Source organism: Mustela lutreola, chromosome 2, assembly GCF_030435805.1.
Source record: "Mustela lutreola isolate mMusLut2 chromosome 2, mMusLut2.pri, whole genome shotgun sequence".
NCBI classification, from domain to species: domain Eukaryota; kingdom Metazoa; phylum Chordata; class Mammalia; order Carnivora; family Mustelidae; genus Mustela; species Mustela lutreola.
Window position 1 is genome coordinate 148,312,102 of NC_081291.1, and position 22,111 is coordinate 148,334,212.

At 46.2% G+C, this 22,111-nt stretch overlaps 1 protein-coding gene and 1 long non-coding RNA gene across 2 annotated transcripts; one reads left to right on the forward strand and one right to left on the reverse strand.

The window, feature by feature from the left end:
- Nucleotides 1–362: 362 nt before the first annotated feature.
- SIAH2 (siah E3 ubiquitin protein ligase 2) lies at nt 363–18,126 on the forward strand. Its single transcript, XM_059163764.1, has 2 exons — nt 363–1,299; nt 16,561–18,126. The coding sequence occupies exons 1-2, from the start codon at nt 883–885 to the stop codon at nt 17,116–17,118; spliced, it is 975 nt and encodes a 324-aa protein (XP_059019747.1). The 5' UTR covers nt 363–882; the 3' UTR covers nt 17,119–18,126.
- LOC131824989 (uncharacterized) lies at nt 6,797–16,549 on the reverse strand. Its single transcript, XR_009351074.1, has 3 exons — nt 16,411–16,549; nt 8,433–8,652; nt 6,797–7,248 (listed from the first exon to the last, which is right to left on the reverse strand). It is a non-coding gene; the product is annotated as an uncharacterized LOC131824989 (long non-coding RNA).
- Nucleotides 18,127–22,111: the final 3,985 nt, after the last annotated feature.

Below are 22,111 nucleotides of genomic sequence, written 5' to 3' on the forward strand. Positions count from 1 at the left end.
CTTAACAGCCCAGCACTAGGTCCCGTGCCCGCTGCCGACCCAACCCGAGCCCCTCTCCCTGCTCCCGCCCAAAGCTTCGCGTCCTGACCCAGCGCTCTAGACTCTGCCCGGCCGGCCGCGGCGGCACTCCTCCCCTCGCGTGAGGGTGACTCAACCCGGGGAAAGAGAAACCTCACGGTTTTTTCCGACCTGTCCAGGGGCCCCGCGTCCCGCCCCGCCCACCACCCAAGCCCCCGCCCGCCTAAAGTTGTCCTTCTGGTTTGCGCCGGGGGAAACGCCGGCGTGGCTCCCCGGGGTGTGGCCAGAGGACTTCGGCGACGCCTTGCCAAAGGGCGGCCCCCACCTCAACCCGGAAGGCAGACCCCCGCGCGGCCGCGGCGAGCCGGGCATGCTCACTGGCGCGGGCCGGGCCCGCAGCCTGGGCAGGAGAGGCCGGCGCTAGGCAGCCCGCTGCGCTGCCAGCTGGACTCGGGCGGAGCCGGCGCCACAGCGCAGGGTGGCTCTGCCGGTCCCCGCGCGCCTGAGCGGCCGCACACGTGTCCAGGCGTCACGTCCGCGCGCGCCCCCGGGGCTTGCGTCAGCTGCCGCTCCAGAAGCTGGTGGGCCGGGGTTCTGCGCACCGCTCGGGTTCGGGGCCCGCGACGCCGCCGGGAGGAGGAGTCTGGGGGCGCGGAGGGGTGTTCGGAACGTCGGGGGCCGCGGGGATAGTCTGCGCAGCCCAGCCCCCGGCCTGCCCCGCGCGGGCCGTCTCCGCTGCTCGGTTCCGGGCTGGGCGCGGTGGCGTTGCCTCAGAGCCTGCCGCCCGCGGGGCGTGCTCCGCCTTGACCCCGGCGGCCCCGCGGCAGGCAGGCGCCCGCAGTTCCATGGTTGGTTCGGAGCGCGATGAGCCGCCCGTCCTCCACCGGCCCCAGCGCTAACAAACCCTGCAGCAAGCAGCCGCCGCCGCAGCCCCAGCACGCTCCGTCCCCGGCTGCGCCCCCGGCCGCCGCCACCATCTCGGCTGCGGGCCCCGGCTCGTCCGCGGTGCCCGCCGCGGCGGCGGTAATCTCGGGCCCCGGCGGCGGCGGCGGGGCCGGCCCGGTGTCCCCGCAGCACCACGAGCTGACCTCGCTCTTCGAGTGCCCGGTCTGCTTTGACTATGTCCTGCCCCCCATCCTGCAGTGCCAGGCCGGGCACCTGGTATGTAACCAATGCCGCCAGAAGTTGAGCTGCTGCCCGACGTGCAGGGGCGCCCTGACGCCCAGCATCAGGAACTTGGCTATGGAGAAGGTGGCCTCGGCGGTCCTGTTTCCCTGCAAGGTAAGCCCAGGTGCCACCCGCGCACCTCCTCCGGGCGAGCTCCCGGAACTCTCGTGTCCTCCAGCCCACTCACAGGAGCTGAGAGGCAGGTGGCATATCTCTCCTATTTAAAAAAAAAAAAAAATGTTTACACTTGTCCACCCTCCCCTATGCCCACCTGTCCACTTAGGGAGTAACTCTGAGCTGACAGTTGTCTGAGCGCTGACCCCGGACTAATTGGCACGCGATCGCTTTAGAACACATCACAGCTCTCGCCGCCGGGTCCCTGCGTACCCTGCAGAACTGTGCTTGGTGTGCTCGGTAGGGCTAGGCTGCACCAGTCAAACTTGGACCGGGAAGCTGACTCTGGGGGATTGAGGAGGGAAGAACTGGGCCAGCTGTACGCATCCTTTACCAGCGCTCGGCTTGGAAGGATTGTTACTGGAGTCCTGCGCCCTCCGCGCGCGCCTGACACGTGGGAGCCTTCAGGAGTGTAGCTAAAAAAAAGGGCGCCTACAGCTTGTTTTCTTCCAGCAACAAGAAAACCCTGCAAGCCACGCCTTTCCCTCTCCTAGCCTTCCAAGGACTGGGGAGATATGAATTTGTACTAAGTGGGGGTGAAAACAAGAGTTGAGCAGGAATTTAACTGGAAGGACACGCGAGAACTGTTACCATTCTTCCAAGGCCACGACTTTATTTAGTTTAAAAAGTTTGCTCTTGCAAAAAAATGCAAACCACTAAGTCTTCGGGAAAGTCAAGGAAAAGACCCAAGACCTCTCGCCCCCTTTCCCACCATTGTTAGGTTTACTGTGTATCTTTATAGATTTTTTTCTAGCCATATTTAAATACATTTTCACAGCTGAATATAAAATCGTGGATTCAGTGTGCGTCAAAAAGGTTCATACACACACACACAGTAGATTGAAATTCTCCAGAAATAACCTGGGCAAATTGCTGTTTTAAAGCCATATTATCACACATATTTTTCTATGTCCGAAACCTAGCTCTTCCTCAGTGTATTTTAAATGACTGCATAGTTTTTCATTGTGTGATCATATTTTAGCATCTGTTTACTTATATCTACCACTTAAAAATCTTTCGGAGTCGTTTCAGAGACATACCTTTCTATTATACCTCATTATAATTTAGCGCTGGACCCTAACGTTCATTTTCTAAACTTAGAAATGGAAATAATGTCATTAATACTTTTGAGTTGTTTTTCTTTTTTCTTTGTAAAAGAAACTGTTCTGCCTCTTGGGCCATCTGAGCTGTCTTGCATTTCTCCTTGGTGCTGCTTATTTTTATAGGGCAAGAGCTTATTTTTAAATTAAAAATAGTCCACCAGAGAATTGAAGCTCGGAACTGAAGTCAGTAAAATGAGTGATTTAATTTGGTCTGTGCCCTGCCACAAATCCAGTTTAAAATAGCATATTCAAATAAAGGTTTGAATCTGTTTGGGTTATGGGTTTTCAGTTATCCTTAATAAATTAACTCTGCTTTCAGCCACTTCTTCTGTAATGCTAACTAATTTACCCAGACCAGTAGTTGTTTCTCATGAAATCTGGATAAAATATTTCTATAAATTTTTAGGGTCATGAAGAAGGTGGCAGCCTAGTGATCAAGAGAAGATTTGGTGATAGTTGACATATCAGTTGGCATTGGATGTTTGAGATGTATCTTGAGAGCGGTCAGGGGTGCCCCACTGGATTTCTGGGGAGCTGTCTTTTCCACTCACTTTTTCCTAGACCTTCAGTGACTAATGGAAGAAATGGCTTTAGGTGAATTACGGTTCACAAATGAACATTTGGTATCAGTCGGTATTCCATAATTTATTTTTAAAAAGCAATCTCATAAAAGCATTTTGTTGCTCCCAGGAAGAAGGGAAGGAAACAGTTATGCTATATAAAATGTGGTTTCACTTTCGGGGTCTAGGATTATGGTTCCCATTGAAGCATGTTTTCTCCTAAGGTGTCATATGCTAGTGAGGCCCTTCTCGAAGAACAGTTCTCTTGGGAATCAGAGGTACTCAGTGTTTCTGACCATGTCAGTGACTCTCCGAGTCCCTATTCCATATGAATGCAGTTGGGGAAAGCCATCACTTTGCAAGCTGAAATTAAACAGGGTCAACCACTCCCCTACAGGCCAGGGGCCAAGTTTAGAAAGTGATCTTAGAGTCACTTCTGTATGTTAGATTTATGACGCTGGAGAATGCTTCCCTCAACTTTGGTTGATCAGTCATTTGAATTATTAACAGGACCACTCAGCCAGTTAGATCTGATAAACTACAGCAAGCACCAAAGATATGTCATTTGAGGAGGGCTAAGGGAAATGGGGAATGGTAAGACCTGTGTCAGACTTCAACAAATAGGTCTGTGTAGCTAGCTAGCTCTTGGCTTGTGCTTGCTCCTGGTAATTGTAGGGACTGCCCTGTCACTATGCCTACTCTCAGAATCTCTCTCACGTGGGCTGCCTCATGTGAGAAAAACAATGTTGGATGAAGTACCAGAGCCCAGGTCTCAAGAGGAGCGTGGTGCTGCCATTGTTTGTCTGAGAGACTGCTTGTCCAGGGCCTTGATTTCCTCACCTATAAATAAAGGGACTGAACTGCTTGATGTCTAAGGACCCATAGCTTCTAGAATACCATGGAAACAAGGGAGGCTATATGGAATGGTTACTGGGTGGCTTCTGTGTGCCATCTACTTTGCAAGGGTCTTCGTTTATTAGTTTGCCTTTCTGTGCTCTGGGTGAAGAAACAAATGCCTGTAGAGAGATTACGTGACTTGTCAAGATCAGTAGGCCAGGACATGAGCCCACGTCCCGGAGGCACGCATCCTATGTGCTACGTAGCGATTTTGCATCTGAGCTTTTATTCCAGGGCTCCACGTTGTAGCTTACGGTTGACACCACTCACGAAAGAAACCATCCAATTGGATGAATTTGCCAGCTCTGATGAGAGAATCCCAATGAGACAGCACACATGTTCACTACAAACTTCACCAGCAGGAATTTCATAAGGCATGCATGATGGGAAGGCCAGGGGAAATAGCCTACAAACCTGATATGGGGGACATGTCATCCCAACTCTTGACTGTCCATGCTTCAGTTGGCCCCAAAATGGATTTGTTGCCAAATAGGTTCCTTGTTGAAGTATGGGGCCACTTAATTAAAGGCTAGACTGTTGCCAACATCTTTGATAGAGAGCATCACATGCATTATTAGCTCAAGTCTCCTTTTAAGAAAAGGATCTCTGATCAGAGTAGGGCTCTCTTCCACTTGTGATATTTTTAGGCCATTCTATGGCTTGCTGTACACCTGAGAAGTTTTGACATCCTGTTCCCATATCTCAAACCCACCATCTCTCAGCAGAGCGTGGGCGTAGGGGGAGAAGTGAAGGGTGACACATCTGTGCCCCCACTCAACAGTTTATTTTATTTTAATATCAGCCAAGTATTTCTCTCCACAACTGTGGGTAATGCTAAACCACTCCAGCCCACTTACACTATGATACGTTTTTCTCTCCATTTTTTTTTTTTTTTTGGTTTGTTTTCTCTAAATGTTTCCAGTAGCACATCTCCAAATAATTACGGAACTGGAAAGCCTCAGCCAGACAAGTCTTCCCTGTGTTTGGGCCATGACAGCGTTGTTTTTATTCCTTAAAATAAAAAGTCAAGTCAGATAACCCAGTGGAAAGTCCAAGCCTCCTCAGTGTGGACAAACCTAAAGGCCAGCAGGGGCAGGTGATGCGAGGGAGAGAGGTTCCTGACACATGTCCCCAGAGTTCAGGAGACCTCAAGGAGCAGCAGAGACGGGAGCCAGGGAATACACCTCTAAAGAGGACCAGGGAGGCGAAGGGAGGATGAAGCCTGCCAGACCTTTGGGTTTTTTCAAGAAAAGCCAGAAATCTGAATTTTTAAAATGTGGATCACTCCATTTTCTTAAGATTGGCCAAATTCATATTTAAAGCCAGAACTTGCAAGCCAAACCCACCACGTCTGCAAACCAAATCCTGCCTGCCAGTGTGCGACCTCTGATCTGGTTCCCTCTCTGAAAGCATTCACTGAGCCTGGAAGTTCTCATTTTACTCTTGCCATATGTGAGCTTTGGAATTCTGAGAGGTCCCAACTGTAGGTGATTTTATAGCTTATTTTCATCTGTATTTTGCCAAGAGAATATTCTAATCTGGGCCCCTGGGAAGCCTGAACTATTATCCTAGTGACTAGATTTTTGACTTTGAACAGGTGAGTTTTCGTTGGACCTGAGTGTCTTTAAGAGAAATAGCTAGACTAAATCATTATATCAAGAATGTTTTGGGGCACCTGGGTGGCTCAGTTGGTCAAGATTCTGCCTTTAGCTCAGGTCTTGATCTCAGGGTCCTGGGATCAAGGACCATGCCGGGCCCCCTGCTCAGCAGGGAGTCTGCTTCTCCCTTTCCCTCCATCCCTCCCCACCTCCCATGTGCACACTCACTTTCTCTCTGCTCGCCCTCCCACTCTCTCAAAATCTTTAAAACAAAATTTTTAAAATATTTTTTACCCTAAAATTTCAGAATCTAGTAAACTGTTCCAGGGAAAAGAGTGCTAGGCAAGAACTGGGTCCCCATCCTTGTTTGGTTTGACCTCGGTCCAGGCACATACTTCCCTGAGCTTGTCTGTTCATCATTTAAAAAGAGTGGAGGTAATACCTAGCTGATGGGTGCTTTGAGATCAGATTAGAGCTGGGAAGTCTTTGCTTCACCATTTCAAATGGAAGGTGGGTGGTAGAGGGTGGTTGCTAGGTGATGGGTGATCAGTCACCTAGAAGTCTGAGAGGATACCAGAACCGTTTCAGAGACTTTTCCTTCATCTAAAAATTTCTCCTAGGATAAAAATCATTGACTTTGAGTATTGTCCCTGTGGTCTTCACCACTGTGTGGAGCTGGACAGGCTTACTGATGAAAGCAAGTGCTAGCAAGCACCACAGTCCACATACACTGATGGTGAGGCACAAGATTTTCAAGAACACAATTGACAGAAATTTTCAGTGTAAAATTAAGAACAGAAGCACTAGGGGCACCTGGGTGGCTCAGTGGATTAAAGCCTCTGCCTTCGGCTCAGGTCATGGTCCCAGGGTCCTGGGATCAAGCCCCACATGAGGTTCTCTGCTCAATGGGGAGCCTGCTTCCTCCTCCCTCTCTCTCTCTGCCTGCCTCTCTGCCTACTTGTGATCTCTGTCAAATAAATAAATAAATAAATCTTAAAAAAAAAAAAATAAACTTCTGAGTTAGATGTATCAGTCCATTAAAAAAAAAAAAAGCAGACGCACTAGAGCACTTGGGTGGCTCAGTTGGCTCAGCATCTGCCTTCAGCTCAGGTAATGATCCCAGCATCCTGAGATCGAGTCCCACATGGGGCTCTTTGCTTAACAGGGAGTCTGCTTCTCCCTCTGTGCTCTCTCTCAAATAAATAAATAAAATCTTCAAAAAAAAAAAAAAAGCAAGAATAGAAGGACTAGAATGCTATGTCAGAGCAATGACATTTAATACTAATTCTTTGTATAATTGGCAGCCACTTTTCACAGGTTGTCACCTCCTACAGCTAGGAGTCAATCATTGTTACTTGAAGTTGATACGACCAGAAAGGGGAAAACTAAGAGGTACAGCAGGCGTGGCCTATAAAATGCCCATCCTGAGATTAGATTTGATTCTGCTGTTCTGTGTTCGATCCCTTTATTGAAGCTCCATGCAAACTGCTGTCCGCATATAACCACAGTAAGTCTTCCCTATAACATGTCTGAAGAGCCAGACCCGTGCACCTGACAGAATGTGCAAACAGTGGCATTTCTCATTCAAACTCCTAAGGTCCCCACTCCTCGAGAGAGGTGCACATTTGCTAAAGCGAATGCCCGGCCTTCGGGGGCATTGTGTATTGCTGGCAGGTTGTGCAGGACGTGATCATACATGGGGCATTAGCATGTGACAACACTCTGCACGCCCTGGAAAAGAAAATAAGAAAACTGAGAAGTTTCCCTGATTAAATGTATCTTTATATTAAACCTGAGAGTGTACTTTCAAAGGCTTAGGAGAGGTACTGAAAATTCACTAGCAGAATTTCATCAGCTTTACCCCAGATGATCCATTAGTTTTTTTAAAAATTGAGAAAAAGTTCTCCTTTTCAGTTTCTGCAGTGATTTTTAGACTGTATGGTATCTGTGAGAAAAAGGTTACCCACCCCCAGTTTTCAACCACAGACACTGTAGATGGATGAAAGATACACCTGTGTTAAATGTGTCAGCTTGGGCCCTATTTTAAGACTTTGAATCAACAAGTTAGTATCTCTGGGTCATTCCTTCACAAGGCCACCTCTTCCTCTAGCACTTTGGAGGGAGGCCCTATTTGAGCCTCCTTGTCTGGATCCCTGCTCCAGCCCTGCACCAGGAGTTTGGGGACCTTTCCAAACCTCAGTGGGTCCTTGGTAAAATGAGGTATAGATTTGGTTGCTGTGAGGATCCAGCATGGTAATAATTCATGCAAAGAGCTTAGCACAGCCCAGCACAGAAGAAACACTACATGAATGTGCACATTTAGAAGCCAGCAGAAATCGAATGGCAAATGTCTGAGGTCAGGCCCAGGCATAGACTTGAAAAAGAAAAAAAAGAATCTTTTTTCTCCCACTGATTCCCCCACTGAGCTGCTCTTCCCTCCTCCCAATCATGTAGGCTTTCATATAGCTGAATACATTGGCCCTGGCATTGGTTTTACAGGGACAAGACTCACTTTTTTCATTTCTTTAATACTTCTATGCTTTTAGAAGAGAAAGTCTGCACTATGAAGGAAAAGCAACAGTTTGCTCATGAATGAGGAAGGGATGGAAGATCCCGATGGGGTCATGTAGGGAGACTGGTGGAGCTGCTTATGCAGAATGTTGTTTACCTTGTCTGAACTAGGTATATGATCTCGTTTGTTTCCTAATTACTTTGTCAAGGAAACAGGATGCAGTATCCTCTTGGAGAGATATGCCTGAAGTCATGTAGTCTGTCCATGACTATACATGGAGTTTCTGGGGACAGAAACTGCAGAACTGCCCCTTCTATAAGAAAGTTCTGCAGCATGGGGTTTGTCAGGGTTCCCTGGGGCAGAAGGAGGAATTTTTTGAGCCCAAGATCTGAATTAGAATTACCTTCTCTGGATGAAAGTTAGTGAAGTTAGATGTCAGTATTTTCTTAGTCTCGCCACTTTGTGAGGGTCCTGGTACCGAGTGACACTGTCTTCTCATATTAGTATCCACGGAAGCTTTACGGCATCACTGGCTGAGAATTCGTTGCACCACCTCATAGTGGGGGTAAGGAATCTGCCCTTTGGGTTAGTGAAGATCCGCCAAAGTTCTTAGAGGAAGGAAGCTAGACAGATGCAGGGTGAGCATCACAATTAAGGCACAGGAAGAGAGTTCACTTTCTCCTGCTGCCTAGATCTGAACTTGTAAGAGTCCAGGGATGAGCTGTTGACAGTTCTGAGGACCCAAGGACCCTGGGATCATGACCTGAGCCGAAGGCAGAGGCTTAACCCACTGAGCCACCCAGGCCTTCTGCTCTAACTGTATTCTACCAGTGGTTGTAAACTCATTTTAGGCAAGAGGAATATAGAGCCATCTGAATGACAACAGTATCATTGTTTGTCCATTTATGTGAGGTTCCAGAAAAGCTTCAAACACGCCCACCCCAAATAGTTTTTGTAAATAAAATATGTGAAAAGCATCTATCAAAACTAATGAACCCACAGTGACTGAAGTCTGAAACATTTCTCTTCCTATGATCTCAAAGTCTATTAAATTTTTAAAAATTCTAAGTTCCATAGTAAGACTTTTAATTAAAGTAAAATTAACACGTGCAGTGGAGAATAGTCATCTTCTGCAGGTAAATCTAATATTTATCCATTTACCTATGCATATCAGGTGGGTGGGAAACAGGTAACAAATCAGTAGATCAATAAACAAAATGAGTAGACCCATAAGATAATGAGAAAATAACATGGGATTATCTCCACTGATATTTTGAGGGCAGATTAATGCACTTTTAGTCACGAAGGAGCTAGTTTGAGTTGCTAGAAGTCCTTTTTAAAAGGACTTTTTAAAGTCTAAGTTTAACCTCTGGTTAAAATGTAATTTTCATCATGATTTGGTAACCCATAACTCCCATTCAAACAAGTCTCAAGAGTGGAGGATAAGAGACCTCCACCAATAGTCCCCTAGTTATCTGCTGATCAGACATAGTAAGTTATACCACCAGGATAACATCCTTCTAGCTGAACTCATACAACTCCCATTCCATCTATGGGTTCACCTCCGCTGTAGTAATAGAGGTTTTCCTGTGTGAGCAAAAGGGGACATGGGTAGCTTCATTCCTGGAGCCTCTTTCTGACACGTCTGGAGTCAAACACAGGAGTTTCCTGTGGACCACTAAGTGTGGTGGAGAATGAAACTGCAGTGGCTGGGGCGGGGGGAATACACACACACACACACACACACACATATATATATGTAAATATATAAATATTTAAATATACAAATATATTCATGTGTGTGCGTGTGTGTGTATTTATTTATTTCCCCCAGGCCCACAGATTTGTGAGGTGCCCATAAACTCAAAGGATCAGAGGAACAATGGAGAAAGCTTGTCTTCCATGGGGGGCAGGGAAGTCAGGAAGTGTTGGTTATTATAACAATGATGTCTCCTTCATTGAAAAATTTTACTGGTTCACTACAATGAGTTCCAAGAGCTTCTAGTAAAAGAAGAATGATTGGTTTCCTTCTGCTGACCTGTAGATACACACTTAAAAATATATTTTCTTAAAAAAAAAAACAGCATTTCAAAACTTAATTCATTGAATGGACTCTGCCAAAAGAATCTCTATGCCATAAAGGATAAATATGCCAACTTAGCCTTTGAATTCCTTTTTTTTTTTTTTTTTTTTTTTTTTTTGACAGAGAGTTAGAGAACACAAGTAGGGAGAAGAAGAGGGAGAGGTAGAAGTGGGCTCTCCACTGAGCAGGGAGCCCAATGCAAGGCTCGATCCCAGGACCCAGGATCATAACCTGAGCCAAAGGCAGACGTTTAAATGACTGAGCCACCCAGGCACCCCATAGTCTCTGAATTCTTGAATATGTTTTTATTTTTACATGATTTCAAATTTCCACAAGTCATAATAATACAAAATTATTCTTATATACGCTTTATCCACATTCACCAGTTGTTTCCTTTTTGCCCCATTTGCTTTATCATTTTGGGTGCTCTCTATTCATACATTTATTTAGCCATTTCAGTGTAAGATGCAGGCGTCCTGCCCCTTTACCCCTAAGTACTGCACTGTTTTTTCCTAAAAACGAGGATGTCTTCTTGTATAATTACAGTCCAGTTATCAAAACCAGGAAATGTGGGGCGCCTGGGTGGCTCAGTGGGTTAAAGCCTCTGCCTTCGGCTCAGGTCATGGTCTCAGGGTCCTGGGATTGAGCCCCACATCGGGCTCTCTGCTCAGCAGGGAGCTTGCTTCCCTTCCTCTCTCTCTCTGCTTGACTCTCTGCCTACTTGTGATCTCTGTCTGTCAAATAAATAAATAAAATCTTAAAAAAAAAAAAAAAAAAAAACAGGAAATGTGACATGTGGTAGATACTAGTATCGAATCCACAGTCCATATTCAGACTTCCAGTTGGTGCCCCAATAACACCCTTTGCGGCAGTTTTGGTTTCCCAGTCCGGGGTCCTGCATCACATTCAGCCGTATGTGTGCCTTTTGTGATCATTACAGCTCATGAGATGGACAGAGAAGCACAATTTGCTTGTGGTTACCCTCAGACAAGATCATTGCTTGCATTTAATTCAAAAGTTTATGAGCATCAACAACAGAATATTGAGTGTGCTTTGTTTTTCCTGAGACACTGTCCTTTGAGGCGCCGGCAAAAACTTTGCTAATAAATTTCAGTTTCCTAGGAGGGGTGAGCAGGCGGAGGCAGGGCGGTTACCCCATGGTCCCCGAGCAGGGACTGCCTCTGCCCAGAGCTCAGGGCACCTCCATTGTAGTAGACTCTTGGTTGTTGAAGCTCCGGAAATCGTTCTTGCATTGCACAGACTCACATTTAATTAAACCAGTCACAAGATCCGTGACCTTCACTAGCGCTCCCGCTAAGCAAGGTTACTCTGTTGATCTACTCATTCCATAAACAAATACAATGTGACTGTGTTTATTAGGTAAATAACAGGTGTCTAGTGTTTGTTCTCCAACGTACCTCATCACATTCCTGTGTAAACGGGTTTCTGTGCCAAAAAAGGAAAAACCCTCCTTAAATTCAACTGAAATACAACCTTCATACCACATGCCCAGTAAAAGAATTGGTACTATTCACCGCTTTCTACAAAGACTTAAAAAGGTGGCAGCGGGTCATACATTGCCCTCTGTGGCAAAACATGTTTGCACAAGACTTTTGAGCCACTGCCACCTGAAGAGTTTCTAAAGAGAAGCCCGAACTTTTATTTCAACATTTGTTTCTCATTCTGCTGGGTCATCTTCCCCCTCCCTCCCTCCATCTTCTTGAGCTTGTGCCTGGTTTTGTCTCTGGCCCTCCTCCCCTGAAAGAGGTTTACTTAAAGTGAATTCCCTCCTCACCCCACCCTCAGGGGAAAGGAGCAGCTGTTCCCCTGTGGAGAAATCTCATTTATAGCTGTGGACATGCTCCCAGGACACACAGGCAGCCCAGGTGCCTTGTCTCAGGAAGAAAGTACAGGAAGAGCCAGGCAGCTCCAAGAAAGTGGCATCCTTTGAGCCCTCCCTGTGTAGGGGGCCAAAGGCCCCAGCCAGTGTGTGAAAAGTGAAACCTCAGCTCTTTCTTGCCAGGTACCAGGGAAGCCGGGAGGGCCTGATTACTGGTTACTTACTTGGGAGGCACTACTCCTCCTTCCTTAGGGAGAGGCGCTCTGCTCTCGGGGCTGTCTTTCTTGCAACCCAGGGAAGAAATCAGTATCAGAATCTGCTTCCAGAAGCAGTTCATCCGTGGACCCTGGGTTTTGTGTGGGGTAAGTTGAGGACTGGAGCTCAAGGCAGATGTGAATTCTTTCTTTTACTTCCAAATACTGATTCTTTGACATCTCAGCAATCATATACCACAAAAGAGCATTCGAGGAAGAGCGGGGCATGCAGGGCTCTGCCCGCAGTGTGGTGGTGAATGGCCCCTTGCCGGGATGAGTCAGTCAGTCTGTAAAACGGGTAGAACTAGCACCCTAGCCTACCTCCACAGTTTGCAAACCACCAAGTTCTAGTCGTGTATCTCAGCTGGCATCCCTGAGCCTTCCTGCGGAGCACCACTGGGCGGGGCAGTGACCAGCTGGACCTGCTTACTGGTGTGGGCCCCTCCTCCCAGCTGTCACTGTGGCTGCCCAGCCAGGTTTTGTCATCCATCAAAATCAACCCCAGGCTGCTTTGCCCTTCCCCAGACATTTGGCCATGCCTGTGACATTTCTGCTTGTCACGATGGGGGAGGGGAGGAGTGCTACTGGCCTCCAATGGATAGAGGCCAGGGATGCTGCTAAACATCCTACAGTGCAAACACAGCCCCCGCCACAAAGGATTATCTGGTCTAAAATATCAGTACAGCCATTCCCCGACTTTGAATGTTCACTTGACGTTGCTTTTACAGAGGACCTGTTTGTGTTAACCCAAAGAAATCCAAAGAGGATTTTCACTATTACCAAAAAGGAAAAAAAAAAAAAAAGGGCAGAAAGGGAAAATAGTGCTCAGCATTTCTTTTGCAGTGCACATCCTGAGCAACAGGAGTGGCCTCGCCAAGCTCCTTTCCTGGGACCTACACTCAGCATCTCAGCATCAAGATTCTGTAGCTTTGAACTGCATCTGTGAGCATCTGTGCTTTATCTCAATTGATTTTGTGCATCTGTTAGCAAGATGTATCCTAAAGTATCAGAAAAGCCCAAGAGGGGTTATTTTCTGGGACTAGGAATGCTTGAAAATTTTTCCATATAAGTTAATGGTAGTTGCTTCTTTGCCTTATGCCATTTGTCTTCCAAAGGGTTTCATGGGAGCACTATACTTTCCTATAACGGGAAAACCCTATAGTGCTACTGTAGAGAAATCCAGAAAATAAACTGAATTGTCAAGTCCCCGAAGGAATCTGGACCTGTCTTCTCATTTAGGTTTTATCCCCACTCTTTGCTCCGCTCACCCCATGCTAGAACCAGATGGAACTGCTCCATCCACCGTCCACTTTGCCCACAGTGAAGCTTTCCTTCTCTACTCTTCATCCCAGCCCCACTTGGAGATCACCTGTCACCTTCTTTCGTCTGGTGGTCCTTCGCCCTTCATGTACCTGTCTGTACTTCCAATATTTTGGGGTTGTTTGTTGGTGCTCAGCGGTATGGCCCTTCTCAACAGGAACCACCACGAGGGCACAATCTGCAGCTGATTCCCTCTGTGTGCTCTAGGACAGAGGTTGGCAGACCTTAGGAACCCTGGGCACCTGTCAGGAAGACCCAAGCCAGGCGTCAGGGTAATCTGGGTGTGCTGCTCAGAGGCACCTAGATGGTTCTGCAGTATCAGGGAATTCACGGACCCCAAATCCTCCCTCTGATCCCTGGATGAGAGCCCCTATTCCAGAACAAGACTGAGACAGTAACAAGGATGCAGTGTGGTGTAAAAGTGTGTGTATCTAGTGCACGTGTGAGTGCATGCCTATTTAAAGTGTAGATCTTCTCGTTTTAGAGATCTTCTCTTACCCAGTGGCAGTGCCATAAAAGTGGCACCAGTGGTCATGAAGACACACCTTCACCCATGATGGAAAAGAGAAGGAATAGATTGGCTTTAAAGTTCAGCTTGTTTAGAAAAAGCAGAGTAAGCTCCTCACACTTTAAAAATATGTTTATTTAAGTTAATAGAGGCTGGAGCAGGACCTTTTTTTGGTAAGGTCATTGTCCACACAAATGCTCAGTAATGCCTTTTCTATTTATGTCGCTTGGGGCAGATTCCCTGTTCTCTGTATTTGGGTCGAAGGAAGAGTGTGTGGCTTGTAAGTCAAACCAAATAATTCAGAATATAAATAAATATTCCCACCTGAGCTCCACAAGAAAAAGTTCTAAAATAATCCTTGGACGATAAATATTTGTTGTACATCTGGGTCCGGGAAGGGGGAGCGGTTTGGGGGCTTTGGGTCAGGGAAGAGATGCGGGTGGTACTTCTCTGTACGCTCTTTGCCAGAGTCCATTGCGTTCCAGGAGTTTTCTGTGGGCAGCTGTGGTAAACAGCCCATCCTGAAACTTCAGGGGCTTATTTCACCAGAGAATGTGCCGGGCTCTGAGCTAATTCTTGCTATTTTTACTGCATGGAATATGTGTGTCTAAAGTGGGCACAGATGCCTCGCCCATCACTCACAGAAGAACATCAGAAGGTTGTGTATTTCTAGCCACACTCTAGATTTAAAACACAGGTAACAGGGATTGGGGTGTTTTAGGGCCTTCCTGTTAGGAACACCAAGGAGAAACATAAATGAATAAATAAATTTGTTTTTCCTTCTGATGGTAAAGTTTTTTATACCTGTGCTTTTAAAATCAGTCTGTGGTTCAGGTTCAGGAAGGTGAATAAGCGTTCCCTAGGGGCAAAGTCCGTGACAGAGAACTACCTCTGCCAATATCTACTACAGGTGGATATAATCCACTTGAGGTTGAGGTGCAGGGGAAGAGCCAGCTGCATTTCTTTCTGGAAGCCACCCCCTTCTTTCTTTCTTTCTTTCTTTCTTTCTTTCTTTCTTTCTTTCTTTCTTTCTCCATAAGAATGGAGCCAACTTTCTCAGCTTCCTCTCAGTGACTGTAGCTTAGGGTCCTGTATGGAGAAGATACTGGGTGCCTGCTTGTTGCTAAATAAACTCATCTGCAAAGGTCAGAATTTGACCGACTTCAAAGTTTATAAGGGGTTTATTCCCTTGGCAGGGTAGAGACAACCAAAAACAGATGTGAGGCTTTGTTTTATAGCAGATGGTCATAGCACCTTAGACACAGGACCCAGCCCTGCCCTCGTTTGCTGTCTTCCTGTCTCAGGAAGGGGTGGGAGGCGCCCAGGGAGGTAACCTAGACAGTTCACCTGCCACTGTGTGCTCCGACTCCTAGTTTCACCCAAAAAAGGTGATTCAGCTCTTCTAATTCTTTGTAAGACAACAGCGTGGTTTTCTGGACAAGTGTCTACTTGTGGGCCGATTCCCCATCTGGTATCTAGGAATTAACACTGTCATTCTTGTGAGGGTTGGGAGTAGGAGTCTAATTCCTTTCGGTGTGGTCCTTTCCCAAGATAGGTGTGATTTATTCATCAGGAATGTCATCTCAACAAGGGAGAAAAAGGTTTCGTCCCTACCCTATTATGGCAGCATTGAGGGACTGACTGTATCAAAATCCCTGCCTGGGAGCCTACCCTGGGACCCACTTCAGTTCTCCTGCCCCCCAGGCCTGTCATGAGGGCCGACATACGTGGTCATGAAGATGGGTGCTGGGACATGAGGAAGCGGTCTGGGCCCTTCTCATTTTAACCTCCACTGGCTGGAACCAAACTAACCAACAGGGTCCCAAGTTAGTACCCAAAAGTATGTCCAAAGCCCCTTGGGATTGGGGTATTAAAAGGTGAAGAAAGTGAAGGAATGTTTCTAGCAATGGGAAGGGGGTCCAGCCCTCTTCTACCCTGGCTGGTCACTCCAGCAGGCAAGAGCAGAGACCTGAAGGGCAGCCTTCCCACAGCCTTCCTGCCAGTCACCGATCTGAGCTAGGAAGAAGGGGCAGGGGACAACCAAGAGGAGCTATACTGCTTTCCTAATTATCTTCAGGTGAAAACCAGTCTAGAGGCAGTATATCCCTTGCCCATCCATTTGCCTAAGCCATTGTAAATTGTACAAAATTCTTTAAATTCACAGAAAAAATGAGGCAGGCCAGGTTTTCTAGAGCTGGCTCAGCAGTCTTATTGGAGACGTTAATAGTAAGAGAGCTTCACGTTTCCGACGTTACATTTGAACGTTTTCAACGATGCTGTCATGGCTTGCAGTCTGCTCCCGGTTAAGAAAATCCCCCTGATTTTATGGATTGGCGGTCCTGATGACCAATAATAACGGAGACTCTTTAGTCTTACCTGGTTAACTCCCCTCCAGCAAGCGGAGTTGGAATGCGGCTAGAGTCGAAGCCCCCGAAAGCCAGGTGGGTGACCCCCTGTCCGAGGTCATCCCCCGTAGGAGTTTGGTGCAGGCGCAGTGGCTCACGGCGTCTCTTTCCTTTCTTGCAGTACGCCACCACGGGCTGCTCCCTGACCCTGCACCACACGGAGAAGCCAGAACACGAAGACATCTGTGAATACCGTCCCTACTCCTGCCCTTGCCCCGGAGCCTCCTGCAAGTGGCAGGGGTCCCTGGAAGCCGTGATGTCCCATCTCATGCACGCCCACAAAAGCATCACCACCCTGCAGGGAGAAGACATCGTCTTCCTGGCCACGGACATTAACCTGCCGGGGGCCGTCGACTGGGTGATGATGCAGTCGTGCTTTGGCCACCACTTCATGCTGGTGCTGGAGAAGCAGGAGAAGTACGAGGGCCACCAGCAGTTCTTCGCCATCGTGCTGCTCATCGGCACCCGCAAGCAAGCCGAGAACTTTGCCTACAGACTGGAGCTGAACGGGAACCGGCGGAGACTGACCTGGGAGGCCACGCCCCGGTCCATCCACGACGGTGTGGCCGCGGCCATCATGAACAGCGACTGCCTTGTTTTTGACACAGCCATAGCACATCTGTTTGCGGATAATGGCAACCTTGGAATCAATGTGACCATTTCTACGTGTTGTCCGTGAGGCGCTGGAATTATCTGGGCACAGTGCTCTATGGGGAATAAAGGTTTTTACAGGTGTTCTATTCACTGTGTCCTCAGGGATCAAGACCCTCAGTTACCCCATGTTCTGTTTGAACAAGCAGCTTCCCATCTGGCATTAGTCCAGCAGAGTTCATTAAACAGGAATGAATGGGGTTGGCCTGTTAGTCATTTGGAGTCTGTTCTGTGATCTAAAATCAACTTTATTATTACATTTTATTTACTTCCTGAACAGCACTTGACCGGTGGCTCAGGGCTCCGGAAGACCAGGACGTTAGGAATGGGAGGCTCCTTTCTGCCTGGCTCCCTCTCTTGGTCCCTCCACGTTGACAAAAGCACAGTGACTGTCAATAGATTCCTTAACTTTTACCTTGTTTTTAGCGGGGATAGGAATTGTTTAAATGCATTTTAAGCAGTGTTTCTCAAACGGGATGGCAAACCAATAGGCACAGAATCACCTGTAGTGCTCATCTTAAACATGCAGATCTGGGGAGCCTGTGAATTTAACCATCTCATCAGGTGATTCTGTTCGACAATAAAGTTTGAGAATTACTGGGTTAAATTGTGGAAAGGGTCCAGATTTTAAAGGTGCTTTACGATTGCCCTCTACTGATACTGTTTGTCTATTTCATGCCCCCACCACCTACCATGCCCAGATTAGAACCAGAACTGCAGATCCCCAGGAACACACTCCTGAGATTTGGTCACTCTCTTGTATTTGGGGTGAATTGCCTAGGAAAGCGATTCGTATGGCCACTGATAGGTGTCACATAATTAGTTTTTGCTCATCACTAGTACAGATGACCTGTTTACATGTGGCTTGCCTCAGAGGCCGTCCTTGACTGTAGATGGTGGGAAAGACTAGATCAGTAGAGTTGGAAACGCTTTATCACCAGTGTCATATGCTTGCTATTTAAAGGTATGTGTTGGATTGTTGTTGTTTTTTGCCACATTCACTTTAGTTTTTTAATAAATATTTTCCAAAAATGAATATTGTGCTGCTTTTTCCCTATTGAATAATGTTTATTTATTGGATGCCTGTCATGTGCAGGTGTATGAAACCTTGGCCTTGGACTCTCACTGTTTCCACATGAAGAAACTGTCATTTGTCTAAGGTCCTGATGCAGGTCTGTGTTAGATCTGGGGTCCACACTCACTTCCCTGAACCACGCACTGTCCTTGGTGTTACGGGTCTCTTCCTTGGAGATCTTCTTTCAAGTGCTAGCACTAATGGAAGAAGAGTATTTCCCCTGTGTTACAGAATCAGAAGGAAGAGTCATGGCTAGAGCTATTATACGGAGTCCGGGGTTTGACCCAAGGTGACCCACTCTCACCGTCCCAACCCCAAACTCTCAAAGGAATTCAGAATATAGTCCCATGTGCCTGGTGGGGATAGAAGAGTGCTTAGCTGAGGAGCCCAGTGACATAGACTAGCCCCCTAAGAAGGGATGGCTTTAGAGTTGTTTTTATTTTTTAGGTGAGATGCAGTGTTGAGATTTTATCCAGGATACAGTGCAGGCAATTAAGGAAGATTCTAAAAAGTTTCACTATACACAGGCCATAGACATTTCTTTCACAAGAATTTTTGCCACAAACACTTTCATTGCATAACTAATTGGCCATAAGGCAATTTTGCCATAAAAGACAAAAACCACAAAAAATAAAAGTTGGACACTCATTAAAAAGGACATAATGAAACATAAAAAATAACAAAATTAAAAAGACTCTTGTGGAATACAAAATATTTTAAGAGAGTGTGCCAGTGGGGTGCAGGGGGACAGAGGGGCGGAAGGAGAGGTAAAGAGAGAGAGAGAATCTTTTTTTTTTTTAAAGATTTTATTTATTTATTTGACAGAGAGAAATCACAAGTAGATGGAGAGGCAGGCAGAGAGAGAGAGAGGGAAGCAGGCTCCCTGCTGAGCAGAGAGCCCAATGCGGGCCTCGATCCCAGGACCCTGAGATCATGACCCGAGCCGAAGGCAGTGGCTTAACCCACTGAGCCACCCAGGCACCCGAGAGAGAGAATCTTAAGCAGGCTCCATGCCCAGAATGGAGCCCAACATGGGGTTTGGTCTCACAACCCTGAGATCATGAACTGAGCTGAAATCAGGAGTCAGTTGTTTGACTGACTAAGCCACCCAGGCACCCCAGAATACAAAATATTTTAATGCATTTAAAATGTGTGTACATTCACCATAATACTGTACAGATAACCAATTTTCCTTGGTGGATTATACCTAATCACTGGTCTTCGAGTCTTTCCTTCATAGTATTATACTTCTTTTTGCTTGTTGTTCCTGTTCAGCATCGTCTTTTTTCTTTTTTTTGCTAAAATTTCTTCCTTCATTAAGAAAGGTAGCAGCTTCCTGGGACGCCTGGGTGGCTCAGTTGGTTGGACGACTGCCTTCGGCTCAGGTCATGATCCCGGAGTCCCGGGATCGAGTCCTGCATCGGGCTCCCAGCTCCATGGGGAGTCTGCTTCTCCCTCTGACCTTCTCCTAGCTCATGCTCTCTCTCACTGTCTCTCTCTCAAATAAATAAATAAAATCTTTAAAAAAAAAAAAAAAAGAAAGGTAGCAGCTTCCCAATATTAGGGTTCATATTTGTTATGGAGCTTTGTATCATGTTGTGAAAAACTCCAGGCTCCTGTTTGTTCTTGGCATGTTCATTGCTAGACCTTCTAAAGTTGTATGGGAACGTGGAAGAAATGCTAAAAGTATAATGCACTGTAACTGAGCTTTGTTATCAATGTAACTGAAGGGCTGTCATTTTCTGGTATAGAATGTAATCTGGCTTTACACTCATTTCACACTTCCCATAAATTTTATCACCATACTTTCGGTTAAGTCAATCTATGTACTTATTTCAACCCACTATTTCAAGACCAACACATCTATGTGTCCCTGTATAGACCATTATGAGGGCTAGCTAAGATTTGTAACATACAAAAATGGGAACTCTGTCAATGGAGAAGTGAAACAGACAACTAGTTTCAATGTATTAACTCTGCCAAAGGCAATTGATTCATCAATGAAGAAATGAAACCAGTTATTTAATCTGTTACAGCAAAATTGCCTTATGGACAATTAGTTACACAGCAAAAATGCTTGTGGCAAAGCTGTCTATGGCAAAGACGTTTATGGCGAAAAGACCAGACATGGTTAAAAATTGCTAAAATAACTTCTCTTCTAAGCTATTCTTCAAATAAAGGTGAAAAATAGTGCCGTGAGCAAAAGAAAGTGCTTATAACGAGTTCGTAAATGAATGAGAACTATAGCTCTTGTCACCAAGGAAGTCACACGCAAGCCAGGACAAAGGGGGTACTATGGAGGTGAGACTAGGATCCAGGAACAGGTGCACTTAGATCCTCAGAGCCAGAACGGGTCCTGGTGTGCACACAGCACTCAGGCAACGTGTTTTGTGCATAAACCAGCCTAGCTTGTCATCACTACTTCACATCCGTAGCCAAGTGCTCTTGTTCTGTGTGATGGGGGAAAATCGGGTCCAGCTGGTCAACAAGGTACTGAAGGTAAAGAAAGCTGTAATCAAAAGCCCATGAAGAAGGAGATCATGAAATCAGGTTATTCCTAAAGCATAAACTCTTATCTTTTCAGCCCCAGGAAGTAATGGGCCAGCAGCCATATAGCGCCTTAGTGGCAGCGCTGATTCTAGAATTCACACTCCCAGTTCAAATGTGTTTCCAGAACTCAACAAATGAAAGTAAAGTTGTAGGCAACAAAACTCTGAACTTTTACTTTCCAGAGTTATTTAGCATCCTTTAGTCTCTATCACTGGAAATCTGTAAGCTTAACTTTTACTCTCTGGCTTTTTTAAAACTAAGCATTTTCAGCCCTCAAACAAACAAAAATTCCCAGGTTATTCCCTGTTTTAAGAGGAAGTGAAAACAGCAAAACAGATTATGTAAATTAAAACACCATTTTATGTAGTTCTGGTTGCGAAGGCAATTTAAAACACAGTGACAGGCATTTGTCAAAACTCATCATATGGCCCACTTATGTACTATATTGTTTTTTAAAAGCAAACAATTTCTTTCCCTTTCCTGTCCTAGTTCTATATTCTAATTTGATAGAAATCAGGCTGATCAAGCAAGATGGTAGATTCAACCCATGTCTTCCAATGCCTGAGCCATTCTAAAGAAAAAAGATGCTCAAAATTCTTTGGGAAAAGATGTCCACAGTTGTTCATTCTGGGACTCAGAAACCTGAGTGCATGTTATGTTTGTATTTGTATTATTCTATATTCTATACTTTCAAAAAAAATTTTTTTAACCAACTAACCTTGAGATCAGGCATTTTCAACCTTTCTGTGAGCAGGAGTAGGTCTTGGTTTCCCTGATCCCTTAACACTTAGGGGATTAAGAGGGTGATGTGCCCACAGTGAACTATCCAGTGCACATGATGACAAATTTCACAGGAGAGGTCACTGAGGGTTCAATCATCAAGTAGGACCTGGAACTACCCGCAGATTCAGACAGAAGGCTGAGTGTCTCTGTCTCAGCAGCAGAGTCATGCAACTTCCCTACAACACGGTCCAAGGAAATTTTTGCCTGTACCTAACTTCAGGTCTGGGGTCTTGCCAAGTATCAGCAATGTGACCTGAGGTTGGTCAGTTGACCTCTCTGATGCCACGTTTCCTAACTTGCAACATTTGAAGGTTTGTTTTCTAAATGCTTCTACTATAATATTAATTCCTGTGAGACAATTGAGCTATTTAAAGTTGAGGTGTGTAAATCATGCCAACCAGGTTTTATATGAGGTGATTCTGGGATAATTGTGACCCAGCATGTGTCAGTCGGTGTTAGCTGGTGACTCATGCTCCAGCTGCCTCTCAGATTCCCACGGTCTAGAGCTAGGCACGATACCTGGGAATAAAACCATTTTTGCTTTTTAGTTCTGTCTTGAGACTCTGGTGGCCTTAACCTTTCCTGACTCATGCAGCCTGTGCTTGAAGTATGA